The sequence below is a fragment of the Xyrauchen texanus genome, chromosome 1, assembly GCF_025860055.1.
Source record: "Xyrauchen texanus isolate HMW12.3.18 chromosome 1, RBS_HiC_50CHRs, whole genome shotgun sequence".
In the NCBI taxonomy this organism is placed as follows: Eukaryota; Metazoa; Chordata; class Actinopteri; order Cypriniformes; family Catostomidae; genus Xyrauchen; species Xyrauchen texanus.
This window is the reverse complement of record NC_068276.1, coordinates 36,956,896-36,980,922: the sequence shown is the minus strand read 5'-3', so window position 1 is coordinate 36,980,922 and position 24,027 is coordinate 36,956,896. Positions and strand designations below refer to the sequence as shown.

Sequence of the window (24,027 nt, the reverse complement as noted above, 5' to 3'; positions counted from 1 at the left end):
TTTTGCGGTTTTCCAAATTTTCCACATCGCCATCAGTCACATGAAACATGACACATGGAAATGGAAGTGCAACGTAGTGCAGCGTAGTTCTAGCGGGAAGACTAGCAGCTGTACATCATCACTTCATTAGCGGGGTAATTCCTAGCCAATCGCATGTAAGCCATTGCTTTATAAGTCTGCTCACAATCTATCACATTGCTGTTTTAGTGCGCTAAAACACAGGCAACCTCCGCCACCCCACCACCACTAGCTGAGCCCTGTCCCGCGCGGGGGTAGGCTCCTCGCCCCTGCCTCCTATCTCCGCCAGGATATGACGGTTCCGGGCACAACTCCCTCGGACCGCCGGACGGGGCCTACGCCAAAGAGAGAGACATTACTTTGTTTTACATTTATCAAATAAATGGCATCTTAAACTTCACTCAAGCCTGTGTGTCTTCCCGATAGAACATACTGTCAGGGACATCCTCCAATGAATTTCTGCCGTCATTCATCTTTGCTTGGAACGCATGTGCGGGGTTCTAGTTAATGGAAATGTGGTGTGTATTTGTCTGTGCAGTTGCAATTTGATCATGCCCAAACAAATAAATTTACACTTTGAAAGTTAGTGTTTATGGACTGATAATCTGCCATTTTATTGACTTTCACACAAATCACAAGTAAAAGTCATTGTTGTTGTTGCACCTCTAAAGTACATTTCATCAGGAAGCAGCTGCGATACGTACAAGGATGCATGCAAAAATCAATTAGCAAAAATGTAGGTAAAAGTACCATGATTCAAAGAGGCCAGGTTGTGTTCAGAAGACCAAATTTCCATATTACTTGATTTACAATCTGGCACGCTGTGTGTGTGAAGGTTGAGTAGGTTTTGAGTAAATTCAGTGTGTATGCAAATGAGTGCAGAGAGACATTCAGTAGCAGACATACAATTTAAGCCCCTGCCATTTACAACAGCTGATCCCTCTCACTTCAACTGAACACAGCAAATAAACCAGACCAAGTATCCTGATTGAGCCTTGAAAGTTACTTGTATAGTCTATGGAAAATATTTCAGAGACAAAAACAGCCACCTAAATAAACATAAATATACTTGACATACTTGACAAAATGTAGAACCAAAAATATCTAAAATTGGAAAACTAACTGACTTTGGAAAATGATGACTCGGGGTAGTCATACAAAGAGATAGTACTAGCCTACTGCACATGGTGGTGGTGTATATTGACATGCCTTGGAAATGTCCATGAACCATGTGTCTTTAATTTAACAGATTTACTAATAGCATGAGAGCAAAATAACAACATTCACACATTCTGAGCTCAATGAGAGATTCAGCACTATCTCTACCTATCTCCCTTTTTTAAGAACTCCCTTTGTGTCTCTCTTTGTTCTGAAAAACCTTTGGAAATAAAAAAAGCAGGCCTGTCTGTCTGTCTGTCTATCTCTTTTTCAAATGCAATGTCTTACTTTCTTGCCTGTGGAAAACAGACCAATGGCTCCTGACAATGCTGCAAACACACAAATAAGAGCAGAGACTCTAGCTAAATACCATATAGATGACTATATCTCCTCATATTTACAGAAAAAAAGATTTGTCATCAGAAATGCAGGAGGGCAAAATAAATGAAACAAGATTATCAGAAAGAAAGAGAGACACGTGCATAGATTGACTGAGATTGAAGGGAAAACACAAAGAGTGCCCTTTCAGCACTTGAAAGTGCTCCACTGCTGGTATTGTTATGTCTCTGGTACCTTTCTACAAGAACAGAGCCTTTAGGAACTGGAGGATCTGGAATTAATGATGGATTGTTCCATTGCTTATTCTACACATCAAATGGAGCACAGAGAATGTTAGTCTCTCTGTGAAACCCTGTACAGCTCCTTTTCAATCTAAACTTGGGAGAACAACAAGACAGAAATAGATACCCAATTCATGGTAAACTAAAAAAGCCTGAAGTTATTATAAAATGTAAAACAAAAAAAGTTATGTCTACTGTTATGTCGATTTTGGGTGTTTTTATGACATGTCTAGATCTTGTGTGCTCATGCAATTAAAGTGATACTTTACAAGTTGTCTACTCCAATTACAACAGGTGAAAATGATAGTCTAAATGCTTTTTAATTTTTGCACAGGAAAAAAACATTCTGGATTGCTTACAATTTAATATTTTCATGTGGGCATAAAATCAAATCATGTTTCTTTTTGTTATTTCAGGTCTCCTTTATAATTCAATATCCATAATGTGATATAAAACAAGATATGTTTCTGTTCCTAAGCCATTAATTTGTCAAAAGTCACCAAAAAGACAACCACACCATTATCTTATAATATGGGCCACTTTATGAGGTTAAATGGACCAGACAATTTCTAAATTAACATGGTAATGAATCAATGAACAATTAATTTAATTTTAAAACAAAATGACATGACAAAGGTAAAGTAGGACAATAAACGTGTGTGTGTGTGTATGTGTGTGTGTGTGCGCGCGCACACGCATATCTGTACTGTATGTTTATTATTATTAATTATATTAATTATAATAATTATTATAATAATAAAAATACTTTTTTTTCTTACTTCTTGTCATTATGTCTGGAAAAAATAAAGAGTATGGAGTTAGTTCTATTGTGTTGTCTACATTTATGATTTTGTTGATGAGTAACATAAAATATTTTTAAGAAGAGCTGTAACAAAATACATTAAAAGTCTATTTGGAAAGTGGCCCATTTTAACTGACAGTGGGTGGCCCATTTTATCTAGCACATTCCGGTAAAATGGGCCACCACATGAAACTGCATTTTCCATATAAATGAATTTGATTTTATATAACCAAACATAATTTCATAAAACATACCTAAACACTTAATATGTATTGTAACTTGAGTATTATCCACTTACAGAGCTTATTAGAGACCCCTTATCATGCGGTTTTGGAAGACAGTCTCCCTTTGAAGTCTTGCCCCACCCACCTTACCAGCCATAAACCAATCAATTTACTTTTAACAGATTGAGCACATAATGGCAACAGATCACACCATTTAAATTTTTGTAGGGGGGAGTTATGAAAGAGCAGACATGCTCTAACCTTCAATGGCCATTTTTAGCTGATAGCCCACTTTAGCTGATATCACCCCAAGGTAGGATGATTTTCATGGAAAAACAACTTCAGTATAGATGGCTTCCCATATGTATGTATTCGTGCATGTATGTATGTATGTATGTATGCATCTATCTATCTATCTATCTATCTATCTATCTATCTATCTATATAAATATACTGTATATATATAGTCTACAATTTCCATATTGTAACAATTGATGCTTGTTAAATGCTGTCAGTTCTTTCTGGTGTTATCTTTCACAAACTGTACTGCTGTGAACCTATTTTAAACATCTCATTCCAATTCCTAAATGGTTACGTTACCCTGAATGGAAATCTGCAGTGAAGTAAAATGTAGAAAGCTACAAGAAAGCTTCTGGTGAAATCCCTTTAGAATAAAGGTTTTTGCAGTGCAGTCCCTTAACAAACCTGGCAAATTACCCTATGCAACTGTACCTTAGTGCTTGTTTAACTGTGTATCTATTCTATCAACTGTGAGTACAGGTTGCTTGGCTCAATTGAGGTTACAGCTCTCCAAGCTGTAAGACATCTGGCATGGCAGCCAGGACCTGCATAATTCACAAAGTTACTGCCTCTTTGCTAAGAAGAATCAGCCATCTGAGGGCCTTAAGTAATTAAAGGCAGCAACCAGACCACAGTCCAAACTCACATTTTCTAATTCACACAAATGCAATGATGTAGCTGCATGCCAGTTGTATGCACCTAAAAAAAAAGGGCATTTTTCTAGATCTTTTGGAGAAGCGCAGTTTATCTGTGATCACAGTGTGATTTCTTTGATAACAGAAAGGAATTTACAGTTCACTGGAATTTGGTTTCAAAATTATGGTACCCTACAACTTTCAAACAGAAAAACAACCATATAAATATTATTAAAATAAATAAAAAGTTCATGCATAGCAGGAAAACACATTTAAAAAAAAAAAAAAATCTCAATCCAATAAATGTTTTAACTTTGGTTAGAGGCAAGTATAGCCTAAAGCTGAAGCACATAAAAATTCTTATAGGCTAGGTAGCCTATTATAAAGTTATTAAGGTGATTTGATTGTATATACACAGCTTGTTCATCATGACTTGTTTCATAATCTTCTGAATGAGTGATGTCTCCTCCAGACACAATTCACCAAACAAAGACAAGCAAGCATTTGTTCAGAGCACATTTGCACTGTAGTCACTGAGGAGTATATTCATTTATCGATAGCGACTTAATATGAACTGGTTATCTATATCAGATTATTATAGTTGAAGTCAGAAGTTTAAATACACTGTGGTTGAAGTCATTAAAATGATTTCTTTAACCACTCCACAGATATAATATTAGCAAACTATAGTTTTGAAAAGTCGTGCAGGACATCTACTTTGTGCATGACAAGTAATTTTTCCAACAATTTTTAACAGACAGAGTGTTTCACATTTAATTGACTATATCAAAATTCCAGTGGGTCAGAAATGTAAATACACTAAGTTAACTGTTCCTTTAAGCAGCTTTGAAGATTCCAGAAAATGATGTAAAGCCTTTAGACAATTAGCCAATTAGGAGGTGTACTGAACTGGAGGTGTACCTGTTGATGTATTTTAAGGCCTTCAAACTTAGTGCCTCTTTGCTTGACATGGGTCATGGATAAATCAAAAGAAATCACCCGAGACTTCAGAAAAATATAGTTTTGGTTCATCCTAGGGAGCAATTTCCAATTTCCTGAAGGTACCATGTTCATCTGTACAAACAATAGTACGCTAGTATAAACACAATGGGACCATGCAGCCATCATACAGCTCAGGAAGGAGACGCATTCTGTCTCCTAGAGATGAAAGTAGTTTAGTACGAAAAGTGCAAATCAATCCCAGAACAACAGCAAAGGACCTTGTGAAGATGCTGTATGAAACAGGTAGACAAGTATCTATATCCACAGTAAAACAAGTTCTATATTGACATAACCTGAAAGGCTGCTCAGCAAAGAAGAAGCCACTGCTCCAAACCCACCATTAAAAAGCCAGACTACATTGTGTAAGTGCACATGTGGACAAAGATCTTATTTTTCGGGAAAATGTCCTCTGGTCTGATGAAACAACTATTGAACTGTTTGACCATAATGACCATAGCTATGTTTGGAGGAAAAAGGGTGAGGCTTGCAAGCCGAAGAACACCATCCCAACCATGAAGTGTGTGGGTGGTAGCATCATGTTGTGGGGGTGCTTTGCTGCAGGAAGGACTGGTGCACTTCACAAAATAGATGGCATCATGAGGAAGGAAAATGATGTGGATATATTGAAAAAACATCTCAAGACATCAGCCAGGACATTAAAGCTCTGTCACAAATGGGTCTTCCAAATGGACAAATACCCCAAGCATACCTCCAAAGTTGTGGCAAAATAGATTAAGGAAAACAAGGTCAAGATATTGGAGTGGACATGACAAAGCCCTGACCTCGAACTGATTTAATTCCCTGCAGAAATGAAAAAGCTTGTACGAGAAAGGAGCCTACAAACATGACTCGGTTACACCAGTTCTGTCTGAAGGAATGGGCAAAATTTCCCACAACTTATTGTGAGAAGCTTGTGGAAGGCTACCCAAAATGTTTGACCCAAGTTATACAATTTAAAGGCAATGCTACAATACTAACAAAGTGCATATAAACTACTGACCCACTGGGAATATTGTGAAAGAAATAAAAGCTGAAATAAATAATTCTCTCTATTATTCTGACATTTCACATTCTTAAAATAAAGTACAGATCCTAACTGACCTAAGACAGGGAATGTTTTCAGCAATTAAATGTCAGGAATTGCGAAAATTGTGACCAATTGTATGTATATCGTTAAATTATTAAGCTATCCGCAAGTATTTCATATGTTTGTCAGCTAAGAGCCTCACACGCAGTTGTAGCTATAAGGGGCCGTTCACACCGAACATCTTGTTGCGTCCGTCTGCGATGTTTGTCCATTGCTATGCAAACACGCGCTAGAAAAGACTGACGATTGTATTTTATACCACGATATTTGACCATGCATTATATCGCGTAGAAGCGTCGTGTTTTTTAGATTTCGTGTCAAGAAGAACTTTGAGTTTTAAAAATGCGTCTCAAGGACCTGCGTTCTGCTCTATCTAGATGTTTTAGCGCTAAAACGCGTTCGGTCTGAACGACCCCTAGATACATGCGCTCCGGTGTCAGCTGTCATTCTTAGATTACAGGATGGGATGGTAAACAATAAACAACAACACTCCATACACCGCAGTCAGATGTTTTTTTGTGTGATGGTGATGCTACTGCGCTGACATGCACTCCAAACACCACCCAGGATGTTTTGTTAGCCTACCTGTCTAAAAATACACGAATAATAAATTAATTCGTGAAGTGGGAGCGGACATGATTTCATAACAGAAGCACTTAACATGACAAACTTAATACATCATCGTATCAGTTTTTGGGACAAGATCGGCAATTACAACGGCAAAAGGATGCACTTACGCTGCTGTTCTCCCCCGTCCAGTGAACCATTGCCTGGTTGTGGGTGGCATCACCTTTAAGGACGAAAGAGCTGCTGAGCAGAGAGACTTTGTCCAGACTCGATGCCCTCCGGACTCGGGGAACTCCCATGGCCGGTCCGTCGGGGTCCCCGCTGTAATCTCCACGCCTGAGCGCTGGGATACGCGATTCATCTCCGCCAACTACATGCCCACCGTGGCTGTCCAGCTCTCGGTCCAGTTCGTTTCTCTTGTTTAAAACGCTACAGTGACATGAAATCTGTCCGAACTGCGACATGTACGCCAAAGCGAAAAACACAGCTAAAAACAGGTGCGCAAAAACTGTCACGACACGCGCCATGATGAGCGCCTTCATTTAACACTGTCAGAGCGAGTGCGATGCAAGAGAGAGAAGCTCTAATGTAAGAGAGAGGGAGGGAGCGACAGGCGGAGAGGGTGGGGAACCAGAGCAAGAAACAGAGATAATTTCTCATGTCCTGTATATTATTAGAAAGCAAAGACCGAGGCGGCTATATTGCCCGTATTCGTCTGCCATCTAGTGATGCGAATAGTCATTTGTTTGTTTTCCATTTCAAACTATTTTAGACTACTGCACATTTTACTATTTATATTAAGATATTTACGACAGCGGTTTCCAAAAATATATAGAATAATAATAAAAATAATAATAATAAAACACTACTCATTCAGTATACGTGAAAGCCTAGTGGTCTGAACAGACCATCTGAACAGACCACATGACTACTGAGGTGTCATCCATTCATCTTCGACTTCTCACTGTCACTGTCTTTAATCAGAAACTAGCTATGTTATGCTTCTGAAATATACGGATATAATAACAATTAAATGAATGTATGTTAATGTTGTGTCACATCTGCAAGCAGGCTTAATGTAAATGTTTTGAAACCATATTTAGTATAATTTTGCTATGATAACATCATGTAACATATTTTTTTTCTTTTTCTTTTTGGGGTTCCTGGGCAGTAAATGTTATTTCCAAATTGCTAATGCCTCAAAAGTATAGAAAATGCATTATTCCCCACAAACTTTGCTTTTGTAACCTGGACAGTGATATTTTGAAATGTACCTATTTTCCAGAACATTCCAGATAGATTCAGTGCTGAGTAAAACTTGAAGTAACTTCCCAGTAATATAATATAAATAGTAGTATAAATACAGAGGCCTTAAGCCCACCAGCAGTGGCAGATTTAGGCATGGGCGACATTTTGACATTTCAAAATATCACTGTCCTGGTCACACAAGCAAAGTTTGTGGGGATTAATAGACATTGTCTATATTTTTGAGGCATAAGCAATTAGGAAATAACATTTACTACCCATGAACAAAAATGTTATTACATAGTGTAATTATAGACTTTTTCCAAAAAATAGCTGGGTACTGCTTTTTACGCAAAGTGTGTCTGTGTGTGCAAGTGTGTGTTTGTGTGTTTGTGTTTGTGTGTGTGTGTGTGTGTGTGTGTGTGTGTGTGTGTGTGTGTGTGTGTGTGTGTGTGTGTGTGTGTGTGTGTGTGTGTGTGTGTGTGTGTGTGTGTGTGTGTGTGTTCAGTAAAATAGTGGGTGAAAAAAGTTTAGCAGCAATCTTTTTACAGGAAAATTGTAGTTTGTAACTGGTCTTCTTTACTCTAATAGCATTAACCAGCTTGAATCTAGATCAGAAATGCCCGATTGTTTTCCTACGAAGGGCCAAAAATCAAACTTGATTGAGGGCCATGGGCTGAAAGTAAACGTTGTATTATATCATACTGTATTACATGAAATTATAAAAGTTCCCCTCGTTTATGATTTCCCAAAATAAAAAACATTCTGCTTAACAAATGCAGTGAAGAGCATGGCATTTTTATTTTTATTTTATATATGGCAAGGCGGGCCAAATCAAAGGTTATCACAGGCCAACTTTGGCCAGTAGGCCCTAGTTTGGGAATCTCTGATCTAGATGAAGAGCAGTAATTTACAGATATTACATGCATAGTCCAACTAGAAACCAGGTCAAACCTTGAAAACATAAGCAGATATTTTTGTTGGATTTTCCTTAAGGCGTGCAAAAGGATATTCCACACAATATCTTACTAACGATGAACTCTAAATACATTAAACAAATAATACATATTTATATGCTTGTTGCTAGACCACACAGCCACAATTAGGCTAAACTGTAAGCAAATTTCCAGGCTCTGATATGTGACAATGTTCAAGAAATGTTAGCTAATAATGATGGCTAATGATCATAATCGATCAGAACAACTTTAAAAAAATTATTCCGGTCTATCTATATAATGGTAGTTGACAGTGCCTCACTTTAAATATTAAAAAGTAACCAAAAGTATAGTAAGAGTTTATGAGAAACAATGTGTAAACGTTGTGTTCAGTGCTTAACAACGCAATCATAAGAGAGAAAGTCATACAGGTTTAATTAAACGGTGAGTAAATTCTGAAACATAACTATTGTATGAAAAAACAAATTGTGGAAAAATAGTAGAAAAATCCAATCTAACTGCTCAGACTGAGGGTGTTCATAAAACTGGTTTGATTGTTTAGTTTGAATCTGTGTTTAATTCCTACCCACTTCCTGGTCTCTTTTCACATTGATGGATTTAAAGATCTGATTTGAATTATTAAAGCAACCTGAGTGATCGGTATGGCTTCAAGAGAGCAACCATACATCATGTTGTTCTTCATTTATGTTGTCTTTAATGTCCTGTTATTTTCTTATATTTTGACTCATTTCTTTTTATTAACTTTACATATTTATTCTTCTTTTTACTTTTCTTTTCATATTGTTTCTTGATCTTGCTATGCATTATTATTACTGTTTAACCTTATGTCTGTGCTGTATTGTCTTCACAAATTGTCCTTTTCAAGGTCTTCAGCGTTACAGGACGATGTTGTGAAGCGGTAATTTTCCATGATCGTTGCTTGGTATTAACACTTGTTGACTTTGTGTACAGAAGAGCACTTGTCTGCTATGTATCCATTTCAAGAATGCAAGCTGCTCCCTGGAGACAATTTATTCAGAGACAAGCAGCTATGAGAAATGCATTACATTTACACTTAAATGCGACAGGGTGCATGCAAAGATGCATATCATAGACATTATTTTACTCCACAGGAGTATTAGGGTTGAATATATGACAAGCAAGCTTTTAAATGTTAGATATATGCAACCAGGAAGTTGAGCCTAAATCAAAATGCTTCAAATTAGGATTTCCTCACATCAAATGTTTTTCTTACTAAGACTACGTTGACTGAGAAGAGGAGGATTACTGGCCTAAATTACTGGCCAGAGTTAGCATTCTCAGCTGCTTTCTCTCAAACACTTGAGACAAATTTCTCAAAGACCTTATCCTTTCTTTGATGTTGAATAAAGATAATATATTTTAATTGTGATAATTAATAATAGATTAATGATCTAATCTTTCCCTGGATGCTTTGCTTTTTGGAGAATTTCCATCACACACCATTGAACTCTGGCTACTTTGGGTAAGAATGTTTGTCTGGGCTACTTAAAGGAATAGTTCACCCAAAAATGAAAACTCTCTGATCATTTACTCACCCTCATGCTATCCCAGATGTGTATGACTTCTTTTCTTCTGCTCAACACAAAGATTTTTTGAAAAACATCTCAGCTCTGTTGGTCCACAAAATGCAAGTGAATGGTGGCCAGAACTTTGAAGCTACAAAAACACATAAAGGCAGCATATCCCACAGTGGTTTATTAATGTATTCAGAAGCAATATGATAGGTGAGAAACAGATAAATATTTAAGTTTTTTTTACATATCTCCACATTTGTTCAGCCCTGACCAGTTGTTGGAAGTGAAAGTGGATTCGTAGAAATAAGAAGACTTAAATATTTTTCTGTTTCTCACAATCATCATATCGAATAAGAATGCAACCATTAAGACATGGATTGAACTATCCCTTCATGCACTGTTCAGTCATTTTTTAGCGAAATCAATTTTGTTTCTTCAATAAAACTGGTTTATTTTATCTGACGGGTATGAGAATTGGTGACTTCTGGTGATATCTGAACATACACAAAGAAACTGGAATTGATTCAATCAGTCTAAAATAAATTCATAAAAAATAAATCAACCACAATGCAGAACACACCAAAATGAATAGGTGAGACCATACACATCTACAATGCTGAACACACACACACACACACACACACACACACACACACACACACACACACACACACACACACACACACACACATATTCAGGGATAAAATAGGATATTACTTGTTATTCTACTGATTTCAGGTATGCAAAAACTAACAAATTTTTTTTTACAATGAATACCTTTCCTTGTTCTTATCTAGATCGATTATTTTAAATCTGCTAGTATTGATTAAAATTCTATTTTATACGAAGTAGTTAATTCTAGCTGAAAATGTGTGTGACTGATGTAAGGGTTGGTGTCGTTGAGTAATAAAATGAGATAACCTTCACTTGGCCATGGTCACGTGTGCGGTGTTTCGACCTTCCTCTCAACCAAACTACAGAATGACGTCAGGTAAAAAATACAACGAGGATTGGTGGTTTCTGACGCTTGTGAAAGAACAGCAGCTCCCATTGGTTGAATGAATCTCGCCCTCACTTGCGTTTTCTTTCAGCGTGGACATTCGCAAGTGAAGATGGCGAACTGGTGTGTACGTGCGGTCAGACAGAGCTATACTGTTATAGCATCCTCTGCATTTTTAAGGTAGGTTTTCTGAAAAGTGTTATTACATGTAGGTGATGTCCATGAATGGGTAAATAGTTTATTTTCATGTTAAGCAGTAATATTTCTGTTGAGCGAGCTATTAGCGATAAAGTGAATGGTTCACGCTGATTTCGTAAGGACTACAAATTATACAGTTTATTTGGGGGATTTATGACAGTATTGTTAGACAGCCTTCTTTATTAGGTTGTCCTTTCGAAAACATCATGACTTTGCGGGTTTATTACATATAACCATCTCCGCTCTTAGTTTTCCTGTCAAATTTGTTTACAGATTCTTCAGATTTTTACCATATACATTTTTATAGCTCCGTCACACAATAACTGTTTTTCATTGTGTTTTCAGGATGCTGGGTGCCAATGTTAATCCTGAAATATTTAAAAAAAAAAAAACATACTTTTCCCACATTGGCATGCCATTTCAGATTTCTCTCTACATGTGGAAATGTTTGAAGAGACTAATTTTCACAGTCACGTGCTGCTGTCAAAGATGCATCTAAAGACCTGATGAGAGAAAGATATTGCTTTGAAAATCTAATGATTTGTTCATCTTTTTCTTAATGATGACTTAATGTTTAGAAAACCATGCTGTTGAAAAACCAATGGTTAACCAGGTTAAGTCTACTTGACTTACATGATCATATGCTAGATGTAGACATAAAGATGCAGTCATACAAAATCAACCAGTTTGACTATTGTGATAGTTTGCAAGTCTAGAAGTTTTCAGAATTTTGTTGGTGACAAAGGGTATTTGAATGGTCATGTAACTTGAGAAGCAAGGTCAGAGAACTGAGCTTCAAGGATATTAAAATCATAATCTTTTCACTCTTCAGGGCAACCCCACGTCTCCTTTGCACAGCAACCCAGCAGAAAAGTCCAGGGTCTGGAACTGAAGAGGAGAATGTGGCTCAGAAACCACAGCCCAGTGCGGCAGAGAAATCCTTGACAGAAGAAAAGATGCAACTGGAAGAACAGCTTAAAGATGTTACTGTAATGCAATATTTTCAGTCTAGAATTGAATTGAACTGAACTGAAATGCCAGTTTTTCCAAATAAAAGCTTCCATATAATTCAGAACACCAGTTTTTAACTAGAATATTCCGTGACCCCCCACCCAGCCCTCTTCCCTTGCATTAAAAAAATCCATTGAAAACTACCTGTGTCCAGCAAACTGTTGCCCTTAATAACATTTATCTGTGAACATTTAGTTTTCCCAGACACCCAATTGACACTGTAATCCATTTTTAAATAAACAAAAGCCTCTCCATTATAGTTAGCCTGTAACTCAGAGGTAAAGTGTCCCAGACCTACTAAAGCCCTTTTCGGATGGGAATGGCTTTCTAAACAACATTTGAGTCACAATTATTTTCACCCGACGTCTGTGATTTCATGTACTGATTCGGACTAAAGATATCCGTGCTTATTAAAAAGGTGGGAGTGTCTGTTTTCTAGATGTTGCCGTTACAGAAGGTTGAACACATCAAAATTTATTTAGGTGATAAAATGGAATTTATGTTTTGAACTTTCTTTGTTTAAATTTAAAATTGCTTCTCATTTTAAAAAATGCATATAATTAATTATTAAACATATTGATTTAATTTGAATTTATTAATTATACATTATAAATTACTTTATTACTTCAACCTTATTAAAATAAACTCCACTTGAGGAAAAATACATGAGAAGCATTGTGAAAATTCAGTGTCGGCAATCACAGACATTAGCATTCAGATGTGATAAGATTTCTCAGAGGACCATTGAGTTAGCTGAAAACAGTAGGTCATTTGCTCCAAAATATTTACTGAGGCTGTGAGAAAAAACGCAGACTTGTCAGATTCGGACGTCTGTGAAACACAAATTTCCCTAACCTACTCCTTAGAGAAGAACAGTCACTTCCGAATAGGGCTATTGGATAATATTTTAAGTGTAAGATTTATTTTTGGTGTTTAAATCTAGTCCTTTCTTGGGATTATTTCTTTCTTTTTTTTCTGCAAACTCTAATTGCATTAGACATTGTTTGTTTTTAAATTAAGAAATCACAATTGCAGACAATGCTAAAAATTCATTGCAAATAATTATGGGTTTGTCCATTTATTAAACCTTCAGTGTTTTAATTTTGCCTATTCAAATAAAATGTATGCGCAACACCTGGCAAGGTGTTTTAGATTGTCTAATCAGATGGACTTATCTCTTTGTGCAGGACAGATACAAGCGGGCGCTAGCAGACACGGAGAACCTTCGGCAACGGAGTCAAAAGATGACTGATGATGCTAAACTCTATGGTAAGCCCTTAAACTTATTTTATAAGCCATTTTATTAAAAGGGATAATTCCACTCTGGGATGCTGACTTTTCAATACAGAGTTCCAGCCCTACTAAAACACACAATATAGTAAGAGCTATGATGCGAAACGCCTTTTCTTGTAGTTACTGTACTTTTTACATCACTATACAGCACATATAGAGGCCAACTAGTTTATATATCAGTGACATCTGACAAAAATGCCAAGGAGGAGGAACAACTGAAGGCCTCTCTCGCATCAATAAAAGTCACCGTTCATGACTCCACTATCAGAAAGTCACTGGCCAAAAATGTAATCCATGGAAGAGTGGTGCGGCAAAAATCCCTGCTAACCCAGAAGAACATTAAGGCTCTTCTGAATTTTGCCAAAACACACCTTGAGGATCCTCAAAACTTTTGGTAGAATATTCGGTGGACTGATGAGTCAAAAGTGGAACTGTTTGGAAGACAGGGATCCCATTACATCTGGTGTAAATCAAACACAGAATTCCACAAAAATAGACAAGCACAGTGGTGGTAGTGTGATGGTGTGGGGATGCTTTGCTGCTTCAGGGCCAGGATGACTTGCAATAATTGAGGGAAAAATTGAATCTGCTCTCTACCTGAAAATCCTAAAGGAGAACGTCTGATCATCAGTCTGTGAGTTGAAACTCAAGTGCAACTGGATAATGCAGCAAGATAATGATCCAAAGCATCGGAGTAAGTCTGCCTCTGAATGGCTCAAAAGTAACAACATTTTGGCGTGGCCTACTCAAAGTCCTGACTTGAACCCAGTTGAGAAGCTGTGGCAGTACCTTAAATGGGCAGTTCATGCTCAAACCCTCCAATGTGGCTGAACTAAAGTAGTTCTGCAAAGAAGAGTGGGCCAAAATTCCACCACAGTGTTGTGAAAGACTGAACTCCAGTTATCGGAAGCATTTGGTTGCAGTTTTTGCTTTTAAAGGTGGCACAACCAGCTATTAAATTTAAGGGGGCAGTTAGTTTTTCCACATGGGTGATGTAGTTGTTGGATAACTTTTTGCTTCAATAAAATAAAAATATATATATATTTTAAAATTGTATTTTGTATTTACTCAGGTTGCCTATGTTATGTCTTATTTGAAGATCTAAAACAATTTAGTCTGAAAAATAGAAGAAATCAAGAAGTGGGCAAATTTTAGACTTTAACACAGCACTGTATATTATGAATATAATCACTAATGTAACAGAAGCAGGCACTCCATTGTGCATCATGTCTAACGACACCCTTTAGCTGTGATAAATTAACAATATAGGTGTAGATTTGATTGCCTTGTTTCTTAAATATGAACAGAAAAATGAGAAATGGAAGAAAATTTGAGACCATAAGCATGTTTCAGTTCTCACAATGTATTCACTCATTTTTCTTTTCTCAGGAATCCAGGGCTTTTGCAAAGATCTGTTAGAAGTAGCCGACATCTTGGAGAAGGCGACAGAAAGTGTACCCCAATCAGAAGTAACGGCAGCAAATCCTCACCTGAAAAATCTTTACGATGGTCTTGTAATGACTGAGGTACAGATCCAAAAGGTTTTCAGTAAACATGGCCTTATTAAGCTTAACCCTGATGGTCAGAAATTTGATCCTTATGAGCATGAGGCGGTCTTTCATGCACCTGTGGAGGGCAAGGAGCCAGGCACCGTAGCCGTAGTTACTAAAGTGGGTTACAAGCTGCATGGGCGCACCCTACGGCCAGCTCTGGTGGGTGTGGTCAAAGCCCCCTAACTGGTTGTGTACACTGTGGTTGTGATGGGTTATTGCCTAAAAAACAGATGAGCTCTTGCTAGTTAGCTCGTCACCAAGTTCCATCTCTTTTGCTAAAGGTGCCTCTGAGAGGCAAAATCGGAAGGATTGACAACTAAAGGACAATGCCAGACTAATCAAGCTGAAGTTAAGTAATTCGAATTATAAATATAAATAAAAACAACAGTTCATGGGAATATTTTAAGAGCTTAGTAAGTGTGTTTGTGTGAGTGGTAGAAGATACACAGAATCTTTGATTAGCTGCAGCAATTTTGCAGCAGTTGTGGATCAGCATCATTCCAGGGGCTCTTGTGATTTAAAACACTTGCCAGGAACAAACGCTGCTTTTTATTACAACGTGTATTGAACACTGTTACTTATTTGCTCTTAAAAATAAATACTAAAAACAAACAGTTCATCATGTACTCTAATCTATGGATTCAGTCAACAGATTCCAGATGTTTCATTTAGTTTTTTTGTATTTGTTATGTTCAGACATACTGCAACATTTTATCAAAAAATGTGTATGATTTTGTCATTAGTGTACCAGCAGCCGGACTTGCGGCCAAAGTTTTATTCTGCCCAGATCTGATAAAATATTTGCTGTAGTGGAGTTCACGTAAGCACACCCTAATCAATAAAAATTCTGAATGAATTCTGACAGCCCTAAAGTAAAAAAAAACTGATTCAGTAAAGATTTGGAGGAAGGGTGGCCTTGTGATGCTGAGGTCTGTTTTGTATGAGGTTATATGAAAAGGTGTTTGTTATATGAATGCACTGATTGTGATCTAACAAATATAAATCTACATTATACATTAGATTTTGAGGTAAAGTATTATTTTACACCCAGATTCAGTTTGTCCATCTGCAGAAGCAATCAGACTCTTTCCAATAAAGCTGTATCTCTTTTCAAATATAGTGCTGTCATTATTAGACCTTCCATGTGTCTCTTCATATTTACATAAAACCATGTACAAACAAATGGACAAGAAAATTATATTTCAACACTTTAATACAAAGTAAGAAAGAACATGACATATTCATTAAAATACATCTTTCCACATATTCAAGTTCAACATTTTCACAAATATGAGTCTTTCTGAATGGACTGTTTTACCAAAGAACATCCATGCCACAACCAAGCAGAAAAAAGCCTCTTGCCATTTTGTAAATATCACATTGTCATTAAAAATTATAAAAAATGTTCTTGAGATAGTCTTATTGTTGTCATTTTCAATATCTTCACCTCTCACATTTTCAGCTACTTTAGAAAATGACTACACTCTCTGAAATCGCACAAAAAATACTTTGCATGAATATTAAAGTAAAAAAATTTAACCCTTAAATTAACATCTGTCACTTATTTTTCTCAAAATCAGCAAGTGTGCAGCGAGCTTGACAAAACTCTAATCTTTGAGTGCCCTGGGAATGGTTTGACCTGTGATCCTATTTCTTAACCATGAAGCACACGGAAAGTATTTGCACCTAGCCTAAGCCTTTCTAAAAATGTAAACAGCTCAATAATAAAAAATAAAAAAGGCAATGACACACAATACCACAAACGAGATCGAGGTACCTCCACATTTGCGCTGATAATTTCCTTATTAACATAGTATCCGCATACCTTTATTCATCATTTATATTTCCGGAATAGTTATAAAGCCAGTCTATATACTTTGAACGAATCTTTGATGAGTTTCTTTTGCAACACAATACAATTTTGATGGCTTTTTTGTGGTCATAAAAAAAAGACACTCCAACCTTTTTTGTATTGTGTAGATTAGCTGTTTCTAGAATAGAAATGTGGAGAAAGTCCCAGAATCAAAAATAAAATTGCAAATCAACAATTCTTTTTTCAAGGGGAAAATACAAAACAAATATAAGGTTAAGGAATGAAAACATCAACCTGGGCAAAATATGTTTCAAGGCACAAAACATGATTAACCCACTCAAAAATTTATGACTTTATGTACTAATGTATGAGGCAAAAAAAAAAGTGGACAACAACCTTGGCTTTCCACAAGTTTTACACTAAATACAGTTATTTTCAATATGGTGTACACAATTAAGAGGAGTCATATGGAAACAGAAAAAAAACAATGGCTAGAAGTTAAACTGTGCCTATTAACTCTATTTGACTCAATATATTAGACATTTTAAAACTATGTAAAACTTTTAAAACATTTATATTGGCCTGTGAACAGTCCTTTTCTTAAGTTTTCTACAGCTTTGGGGTTAACATAGGCAGTCAGTAATAACATATTACAAATCATGGAAAAATAGGTTTATCTCAGTTTTAAGCTAAGATTTGGTATTGTATGATCATCTTGTCAAGGCATTTGAAAAACAAACCTTTAGTATGTAGTTTTAACATACAGTCTAGAAATCAAACAGTTTTCCACCATTCACCATTTACACTTTGAGATGACAAACACTGATGCTGTATTTAGCCCAGCTTTATCCATCATAACTTCCTAACAAACATCAATATCACCCTTCCTGAAATGGGTACATTGTGGTAAATGTTCTACCTTGGTGATCGATGTAAGCATGTGTATGTGGCAACATGCTTGATAAAAAAAAAGCTATAGTAATATAACCTCACAAAGGTCAACTCCAAAAAAAGGAAGAAAATAAAATAATCCCTATCAAACATGAACATTAGACATTTACATAGAATCAAGCATGCCTTATGTTTCTCACATTCCAAAAACAAATCTAACGAACAGGCAAATGCAGATTGGAACACTTGGACAAAAGACTTGCGGCCAGCAGATCACTTGGTTGCCACTCTTGTTACTCTCAATGTTTGTATCAATCCAGATTCTAATTTGAATTCTTCCAAGTACATTTCTTTTTAGAACGGTATTTGTGTAAACACCAGCTTAGTCAGCAGTGTCCAGGGCTTTTTCACAAATATCCCAAAATCACATTTCAAATTAAGGCATTTTAACATGGGTATATGTATATATATATATGTATATATATATATATATATATATATATATATATAAAACAATGATCTATTAAGCAGGACACCACATTCAAAAGTCCCCTTCCTATACTATACATACTGGTGTTCCTTCTATAGTTAGAATTCAACTGAAACCTGTAAGATTCATTTTGCAAACTCTCACAATGTTTATGTTCCTATGAGGAGATGTGAGATAAAAAAAAAAAAAAAAATACAAGATGGATTTAAGGCCCACCTCCATTAGTGGGGCACCTTTTATGTTCTCACAGGGTTTTATGAGATGTAATATAAAACAGTAGAAAAATATATACAGTCATTATTCTTAAAGCCAAATTTTTGGCCAACCTTAGGAGGCTTCTCTGGATATCCAGCCGCTCTCTGATAGGAAATTCAGAATACGTTTTTTCAGCACCTTGTCCAAATAGCTGGGTAGGCGGCTTTTGGAGGGAATGCCCTGCCTTTTCTGAAGGTGATCCTTAATGATGATAGTCTTGACAGTCAGATAACGTGTGGGACATAGGTTCATCGAATTACACAGTACCTTCTCCCGATCTGAAAGCAGCTCGAAGCCAGGCAGGTTCTCAATGGCGGAAAACTCACTGTCCTTCCCCTCCTCTTTAATGCCACTGACTCCTCCACCAACCCCACCCCCTGCTCCAACCCCTCCTCCTAGCCCGGCTACTCCTCCTCCACCGCTACTCCCTCTCTTTGAGCCAGTAACACTTTTGTTCTCTTTCCGTTTTTCCCGTTTGTGGCGTGCCGCCTCATACTCGGCTGACTCATCAAGTCTCGTGATGCCGTTCCGCCGATATCGCTGAAGCTCCCGAACCTTTGCCCGCAGCATGCGCTCCTTGTGCATGTTATCAAAGAATTCTTCAAAATCTCGATGTGGCATAAACTGGCAGAGGGAACGCAGTTTAGTCCGCTGCTCCTTCTCTTCCTTGATGATTTTGCGTTTTGGGGTTGCTGTTGTAGAGGAGCCCAGTGACCCTGTCGGAATAATTGTAGTACCTCCTCCCAATCCAACAACTCCACCCACCCCTCCAACTGCTCCTGTCCCACCAGGCCGCTCTCGCTCTTTATCTTTTTTGTCCCGGCCCAGAAAGGCTGGCACTAGATTGTAGTCACGAGCAATATTTTTAGCGTCGCTGACGCTCACGTAGCTTACGCACATACATGTCCACATGGGCTCGCTTCATCTCAATCTCTATATCTTCATCATCATAGTTCACAGACAGGCCACTGATGAGCTTCTCCGCCTCCTGGTCATATTCAATCTCGTAGTCATCACGAGCGGCATGTATCCAAGCTGCTGCTGCTCGGCCACAGATATATCAAGTGGGGACAATGGAGTGGTCAAACTAGGGGACAAGGGACCTCCACTAAGACAAGTATGGTCTGTCACGCGTTTAGGGATGCTGTCAGGGATGCAGGCTTTACCCAGATTCCCATGGATATACATGCAAACATAATGGTCCATGACCTCCTGAGGGGTGCGTGATGCACCAACATGGGCAGCCATATCCTCCTAATACACAGAAATAGTGTGTAAATAATCACTGTAAATGTACAGGCCATAAAACATTCACAAGTTTAAATTGGTTCTCCCAATGGTTAAAGGAATAGTTCACCCAAAAATGACAGTTCTCTCATCATAGACCTTATTCATGCTATCGCCATCTTTGATTTTTAATAGGAATGACAACCAGGCTGTGAGGATAAACTTAGACTTATTAGACCATCTCTCCTATGGGTTGTACTGCATTTTAAAGTGTTTTTGAATTGTTCTGCAGAAAAAAACATTGATAAAATATCTGTCCAAGAACATTCAGTATACAAAGAACTCGAGTTGTGGAAAATCAGATGTGATTTAGGAGCTTTATACCATTTTTTCCATTGAAAATACGGTATGTCTATCCCTCACAGCCTCGTTGTCATTCCCATTAAAAATCAAAGATGGCGCTAGCATGAATGAGGTCTATTAACTCACCTCCATGCCATCCCAGATGTGTATGACTTTTTTCTTTAGCAGAACACAAATAAAGGTTTTTTAGGAGAATATCAGCTCTGTAGGTCATTTCAATGCAAGTGAATGGCGGCCAGACCTCTGAAGCACCAAAAAACACATAAAGGCAGCATAATAGTAATCCATACAAATTCAGTGTTTAAGTCCATGTCTTCAGAAGCTGAGATGATAAGAGGGTGAGAAACATAGAAGAATGTTAAAGTGGAGATTCATGGTAAAATAAAATAAAGGACTTAAATATTGATCTGTTCTCACCCACACCCAGGGCTCTACAATGCGACATTTGCATTTGTGACTGAAAATTACAGTGTGCGACAATTAAAAAATATTTAGGCGAAGTGACCGGAATGAAGTAGGGGTGCTGAGGGGACACCAAGGGGGTTTTGTTGTTGCCCCGTTTGCATTTGTATTATTTTATTTCTTAAACAATTATTTTAAGAATATATTATTTACAATACACATATTTTAATGATATTTTAGGGGGACAACCCTCAGATGGGGGTTGACTACAACTGTGCTCCTAAATTTTTGACTGTGCTAAAAAATTGTAAGTGTAGAGCCCTGCCCACACCTATCATATCGCTTCTGAAGATATGGATTTAACCACATGAGTCATATAGATTACTGTTATGCTACCTGTATGTGCTTTTTGAGCTTCAAAGTTCTGGTCAACATTCACTTGCATTGTGTTGTCCAACAGATCTGAAATTTTCTTCAAAAATCTTAATTTTTCTTCAGCAGCTGAAAGAAAGTCATACACATCTGGGATAGCATGAGGGTCAGTAAATGATGAGAGAATTAAAAAAATTTGGGGGTAAACTATCCATTTAAGTATCCTGAAAATGTTTTGAAATGCAAAACATTTCAATGGTCCTAAATGTAGGATTCTCTCCTTTTACTTTCTTTTTTAAACAAAATATAATATTTATATTATTTTGTATTGATTAAGATTCGTGAGAATCACCCTTTATTATATTATGTAGTACAGAGCTGGGGCATCTATTCAGCTATACAGAAAAAAATCCAAGGTTTTCCCTATTTTCAGTAAACAGAAAGTTTCTTCAGCAAGCAATGCATCCTTTCTTGCAGGCTTTAAAATTGTAATTGTTATTAAACATGACTAGTTAGTATTGTGGTGTACATTTCACAAAGCTGATGAAATTTAAATACACTAGTACCAATAGGGACTTATTTCAGAATCTTACCCAGTTACCAAATCCATATTGCTCGATGGCATCGAGCAGCGACTGCTCTTCCCTGCTAGTCCATCCTCCCTCTGCTTCGGGACCCCAGAGCGAGAAGCGCCCGCCGTCAACTTGCTGATAACCGTGCCATCGCCTGTGGTTGCCGATTTCGGCGCCCGCGGAGAAGCACTCCGGGCAAAGTTCAATATCTTGGCATTCGGCACAGCGAATCCGCAAATTCGTAACATCATCTAGGCAGTTCACGCAGTACTTCTTCCCTAGGTCGGCCATATTGCTCACTAGCGGTTGTTGTTAGAAGCAGCAGCGTCGCGGGGCAGCGCATGCGCACTAGAGTATCTCCCCCTAGCCCCTTACGTCTCGTTAATATTAATAAGGATGCATCGAGCGCCTCTGATTGGCTCTTGCTGTGGGTTTCCAGGACAACACGCACACACTCCCTCAAACGCTCAAAATCTTTGAATTTGATCCAATTAATTAGATTAAATTATATTTTCTTCTGTTAATTAAAAGCATATTTTGAACCTTGTGTAAAATTACTGCTCAGTCAGTCAAAATGGAAATAAATGTCTCAAAAGAAACAGAAAATAGCCTAACAGGCTGGTGGAAAACACTGAAACGTTTGAGGATCCGACTCAAGTTGGAAAGCAGGAAACGGAAACTGCACCTCAATATTTCAGAGAAAAATTATCTGTCGATAATGCTGAAGAGCAGAGATCGCAGGTCTCAGTGGGGCCACAAGAGGGCGTGCTGACAGAAGACATGTTCATAACACACATTGCAGAGTCGAGTGGACCCCAGACAGCTGAAGTAGAGTCTGGCAATCTACAGGTGAAACTCGAAAAATTAGAATATCGTGCAAAAGTTCATTAATTTCAGTAATTCAACTTAAAAGGTGAAACTAATATATTATATAGACTCATTACAAGCAAAGTAAGATATTTCAAGCCTTTATTTGATATAATTTTGATGATTATGGCTTACAGCTTATGAAAACCCCAAATTCAGAATCTCAGAAAATTAGAATATTACATGAAATCAATAAAAAAAAAGGATTTTAAATACAGAAATGTCGGCCCTCTGAAAAGTATAATCATGCATATGTACTCAGTACTTGGTTTGGGCCCCTTTTGCATTAATTACTGCCTCAATGCGGCGTGGCATGGATGCTATCAGCCTGTGGCACTGCTGAGGTGTTATGGAAGACCAAGATGCTTCAATAGCGGCCTTCAGCTCTTCTGCATTGTTTGGTCTCATGTCTCTCATCTTTCTCTTATAATGCCCCATAGATTCTCTATGGGGTTCAGGTCAGGCGAGTTTGCTGGCCAATCAAGCACAGTAATACCATGGTCATTGAACCAGGTTTTGGTACTTTTGGCAGTGTGGGCAGGTGCCAAGTCCTGCTGGAAAATGAAGTCAGCATCTCCATAAAGCTTGTCTGCTGAAGGAAGCATGAAGTGCTCTAAAATGTCCCGGTAGATGGCTGCGCTGACTCTGGACTTAATAAAGCACAGTGGACCAACACCAGCCGATGACATGGCTCCCCAAACCAACACAGACTGTGGAAACTTCACACTGGACTTCAAGCATCTTGGATTGTGTGCCTCTCCATTCTTCCTCCAGACTCTGGGACCTTGGTTTCCAAATGAGATGCAAAATTTGCTCTCATCAGAAAAGAGGACTTTGGACCACTGAGCAACAGACCAGTTCTTTTTTTCTTTAGCCCAGGTAAGACGTTTGACATTTGAAGCCCATGTCCAGGACCCGCCTGTGTGTGGTGGCTCTTGATGCAGTAACTCCAGCCTCAGTCCACTCCTTGTGAAGCTCCCCACACATTTGAATGGCCTTTTCCTGACAATCCTCTCCAGGCTACGGTCATCCCTGCTGCTTGTGCACCTTTTTCTTCCACACTTTTCCCTTCCACTTAACTTTCTATTAATGTGCTTTGATACAGCACTTTGAGAACATCCAACTTCTTTTGCAATTACCTTTTGAGGCTTTCCCTCCTTGTGGAGGGTGTCAATGATGGTTTTCTGCACAACTGTCAGGTCAGCAGTCTTCCCCATGATTGTGAATTCAACTGAACCAGACTGAGAGACCATTTAAAGGCTCAGGAACCCTTTGCAGGTGTTTTGGATTAATTAGCTGATTAGAGTGTGACACTTTGAGCCTACAATACTGAACCTTTTCACAATATTCTAATTTTCTGAGATTCTGAATTTGGGGTTTTCTATAAGCTGTAAGCCATAATCATCAAAATTATATCAAATAAAGGCTTGAAATATCTTACTTTGCTTGTAATGAGTCTATATAATATATTAGTTTCACCTTTTAAGTTGAATTACTGAAATTAATGAACTTTTGCACTGATATTCTAATTTTTCGAGTTTCACCTGTATGGTATTAGAAGAGGATTTTGG

The 24,027-nt window shown here is 37.6% G+C and overlaps 4 protein-coding genes across 4 annotated transcripts in view; 2 read left to right on the top strand and 2 right to left on the bottom strand.

The window, feature by feature from the left end:
- LOC127622316 (VPS10 domain-containing receptor SorCS2-like) overlaps positions 1-6,958 on the bottom strand; it is a 268,515-nt gene extending 261,557 nt beyond the window's left edge. Inside the window, exon 1 of the mRNA XM_052096426.1 lies at positions 6,584-6,958. Within this exon, the coding sequence (XP_051952386.1) occupies positions 6,584-6,955 (372 nt within the window). The 5' untranslated portion in view covers positions 6,956-6,958. The remainder of the gene's footprint in view (positions 1-6,583) is intronic.
- A 4,284-nt stretch (positions 6,959-11,242) lies between these two features.
- On the top strand, positions 11,243-16,319 carry LOC127647370 (grpE protein homolog 1, mitochondrial-like). Its single transcript, XM_052131566.1, has 4 exons — positions 11,243-11,329; positions 12,180-12,336; positions 13,546-13,627; positions 15,041-16,319. Exons 1-4 carry the CDS (start codon positions 11,262-11,264, stop codon positions 15,385-15,387), a joined length of 654 nt encoding a protein of 217 aa, XP_051987526.1. The 5' UTR covers positions 11,243-11,261; the 3' UTR covers positions 15,388-16,319.
- A 2,089-nt stretch (positions 16,320-18,408) lies between these two features.
- On the bottom strand, positions 18,409-21,899 carry LOC127650700 (transcriptional adapter 2-beta-like). The gene is given in 4 exon segments (XM_052136299.1): positions 18,409-19,520; positions 19,522-19,673; positions 19,676-19,907; positions 21,611-21,899. Coding segments are annotated over 4 exon segments (1,449 nt in total). The 5' UTR covers positions 21,881-21,899; the 3' UTR covers positions 18,409-18,725.
- Positions 21,900-22,369: 470 nt separating this feature from the next.
- The window catches only part of LOC127645364 (coiled-coil domain-containing protein 96-like), a 4,566-nt gene continuing 2,908 nt past the window's right edge, over positions 22,370-24,027 (top strand). The window contains exon 1 of the mRNA XM_052128963.1: positions 22,370-22,438. Coding sequence (XP_051984923.1) covers positions 22,370-22,438 — 69 coding nt within the window. The remainder of the gene's footprint in view (positions 22,439-24,027) is intronic.

Coding starts and splice junctions, on each gene's coding strand:
- LOC127647370 (XM_052131566.1), top strand. CDS start 11,262: ATGGCGAACTGGTGTGTACGTGCGGTCAGACAGAGCTATACTGTTATA. Junction 11,330..12,179: donor GCATCCTCTGCATTTTTAAG/GTAGGTTTTCTG, acceptor TTCACTCTTCAG/GGCAACCCCACGTCTCCTTT. Junction 12,337..13,545: donor AACAGCTTAAAGATGTTACT/GTAATGCAATAT, acceptor CTCTTTGTGCAG/GACAGATACAAGCGGGCGCT.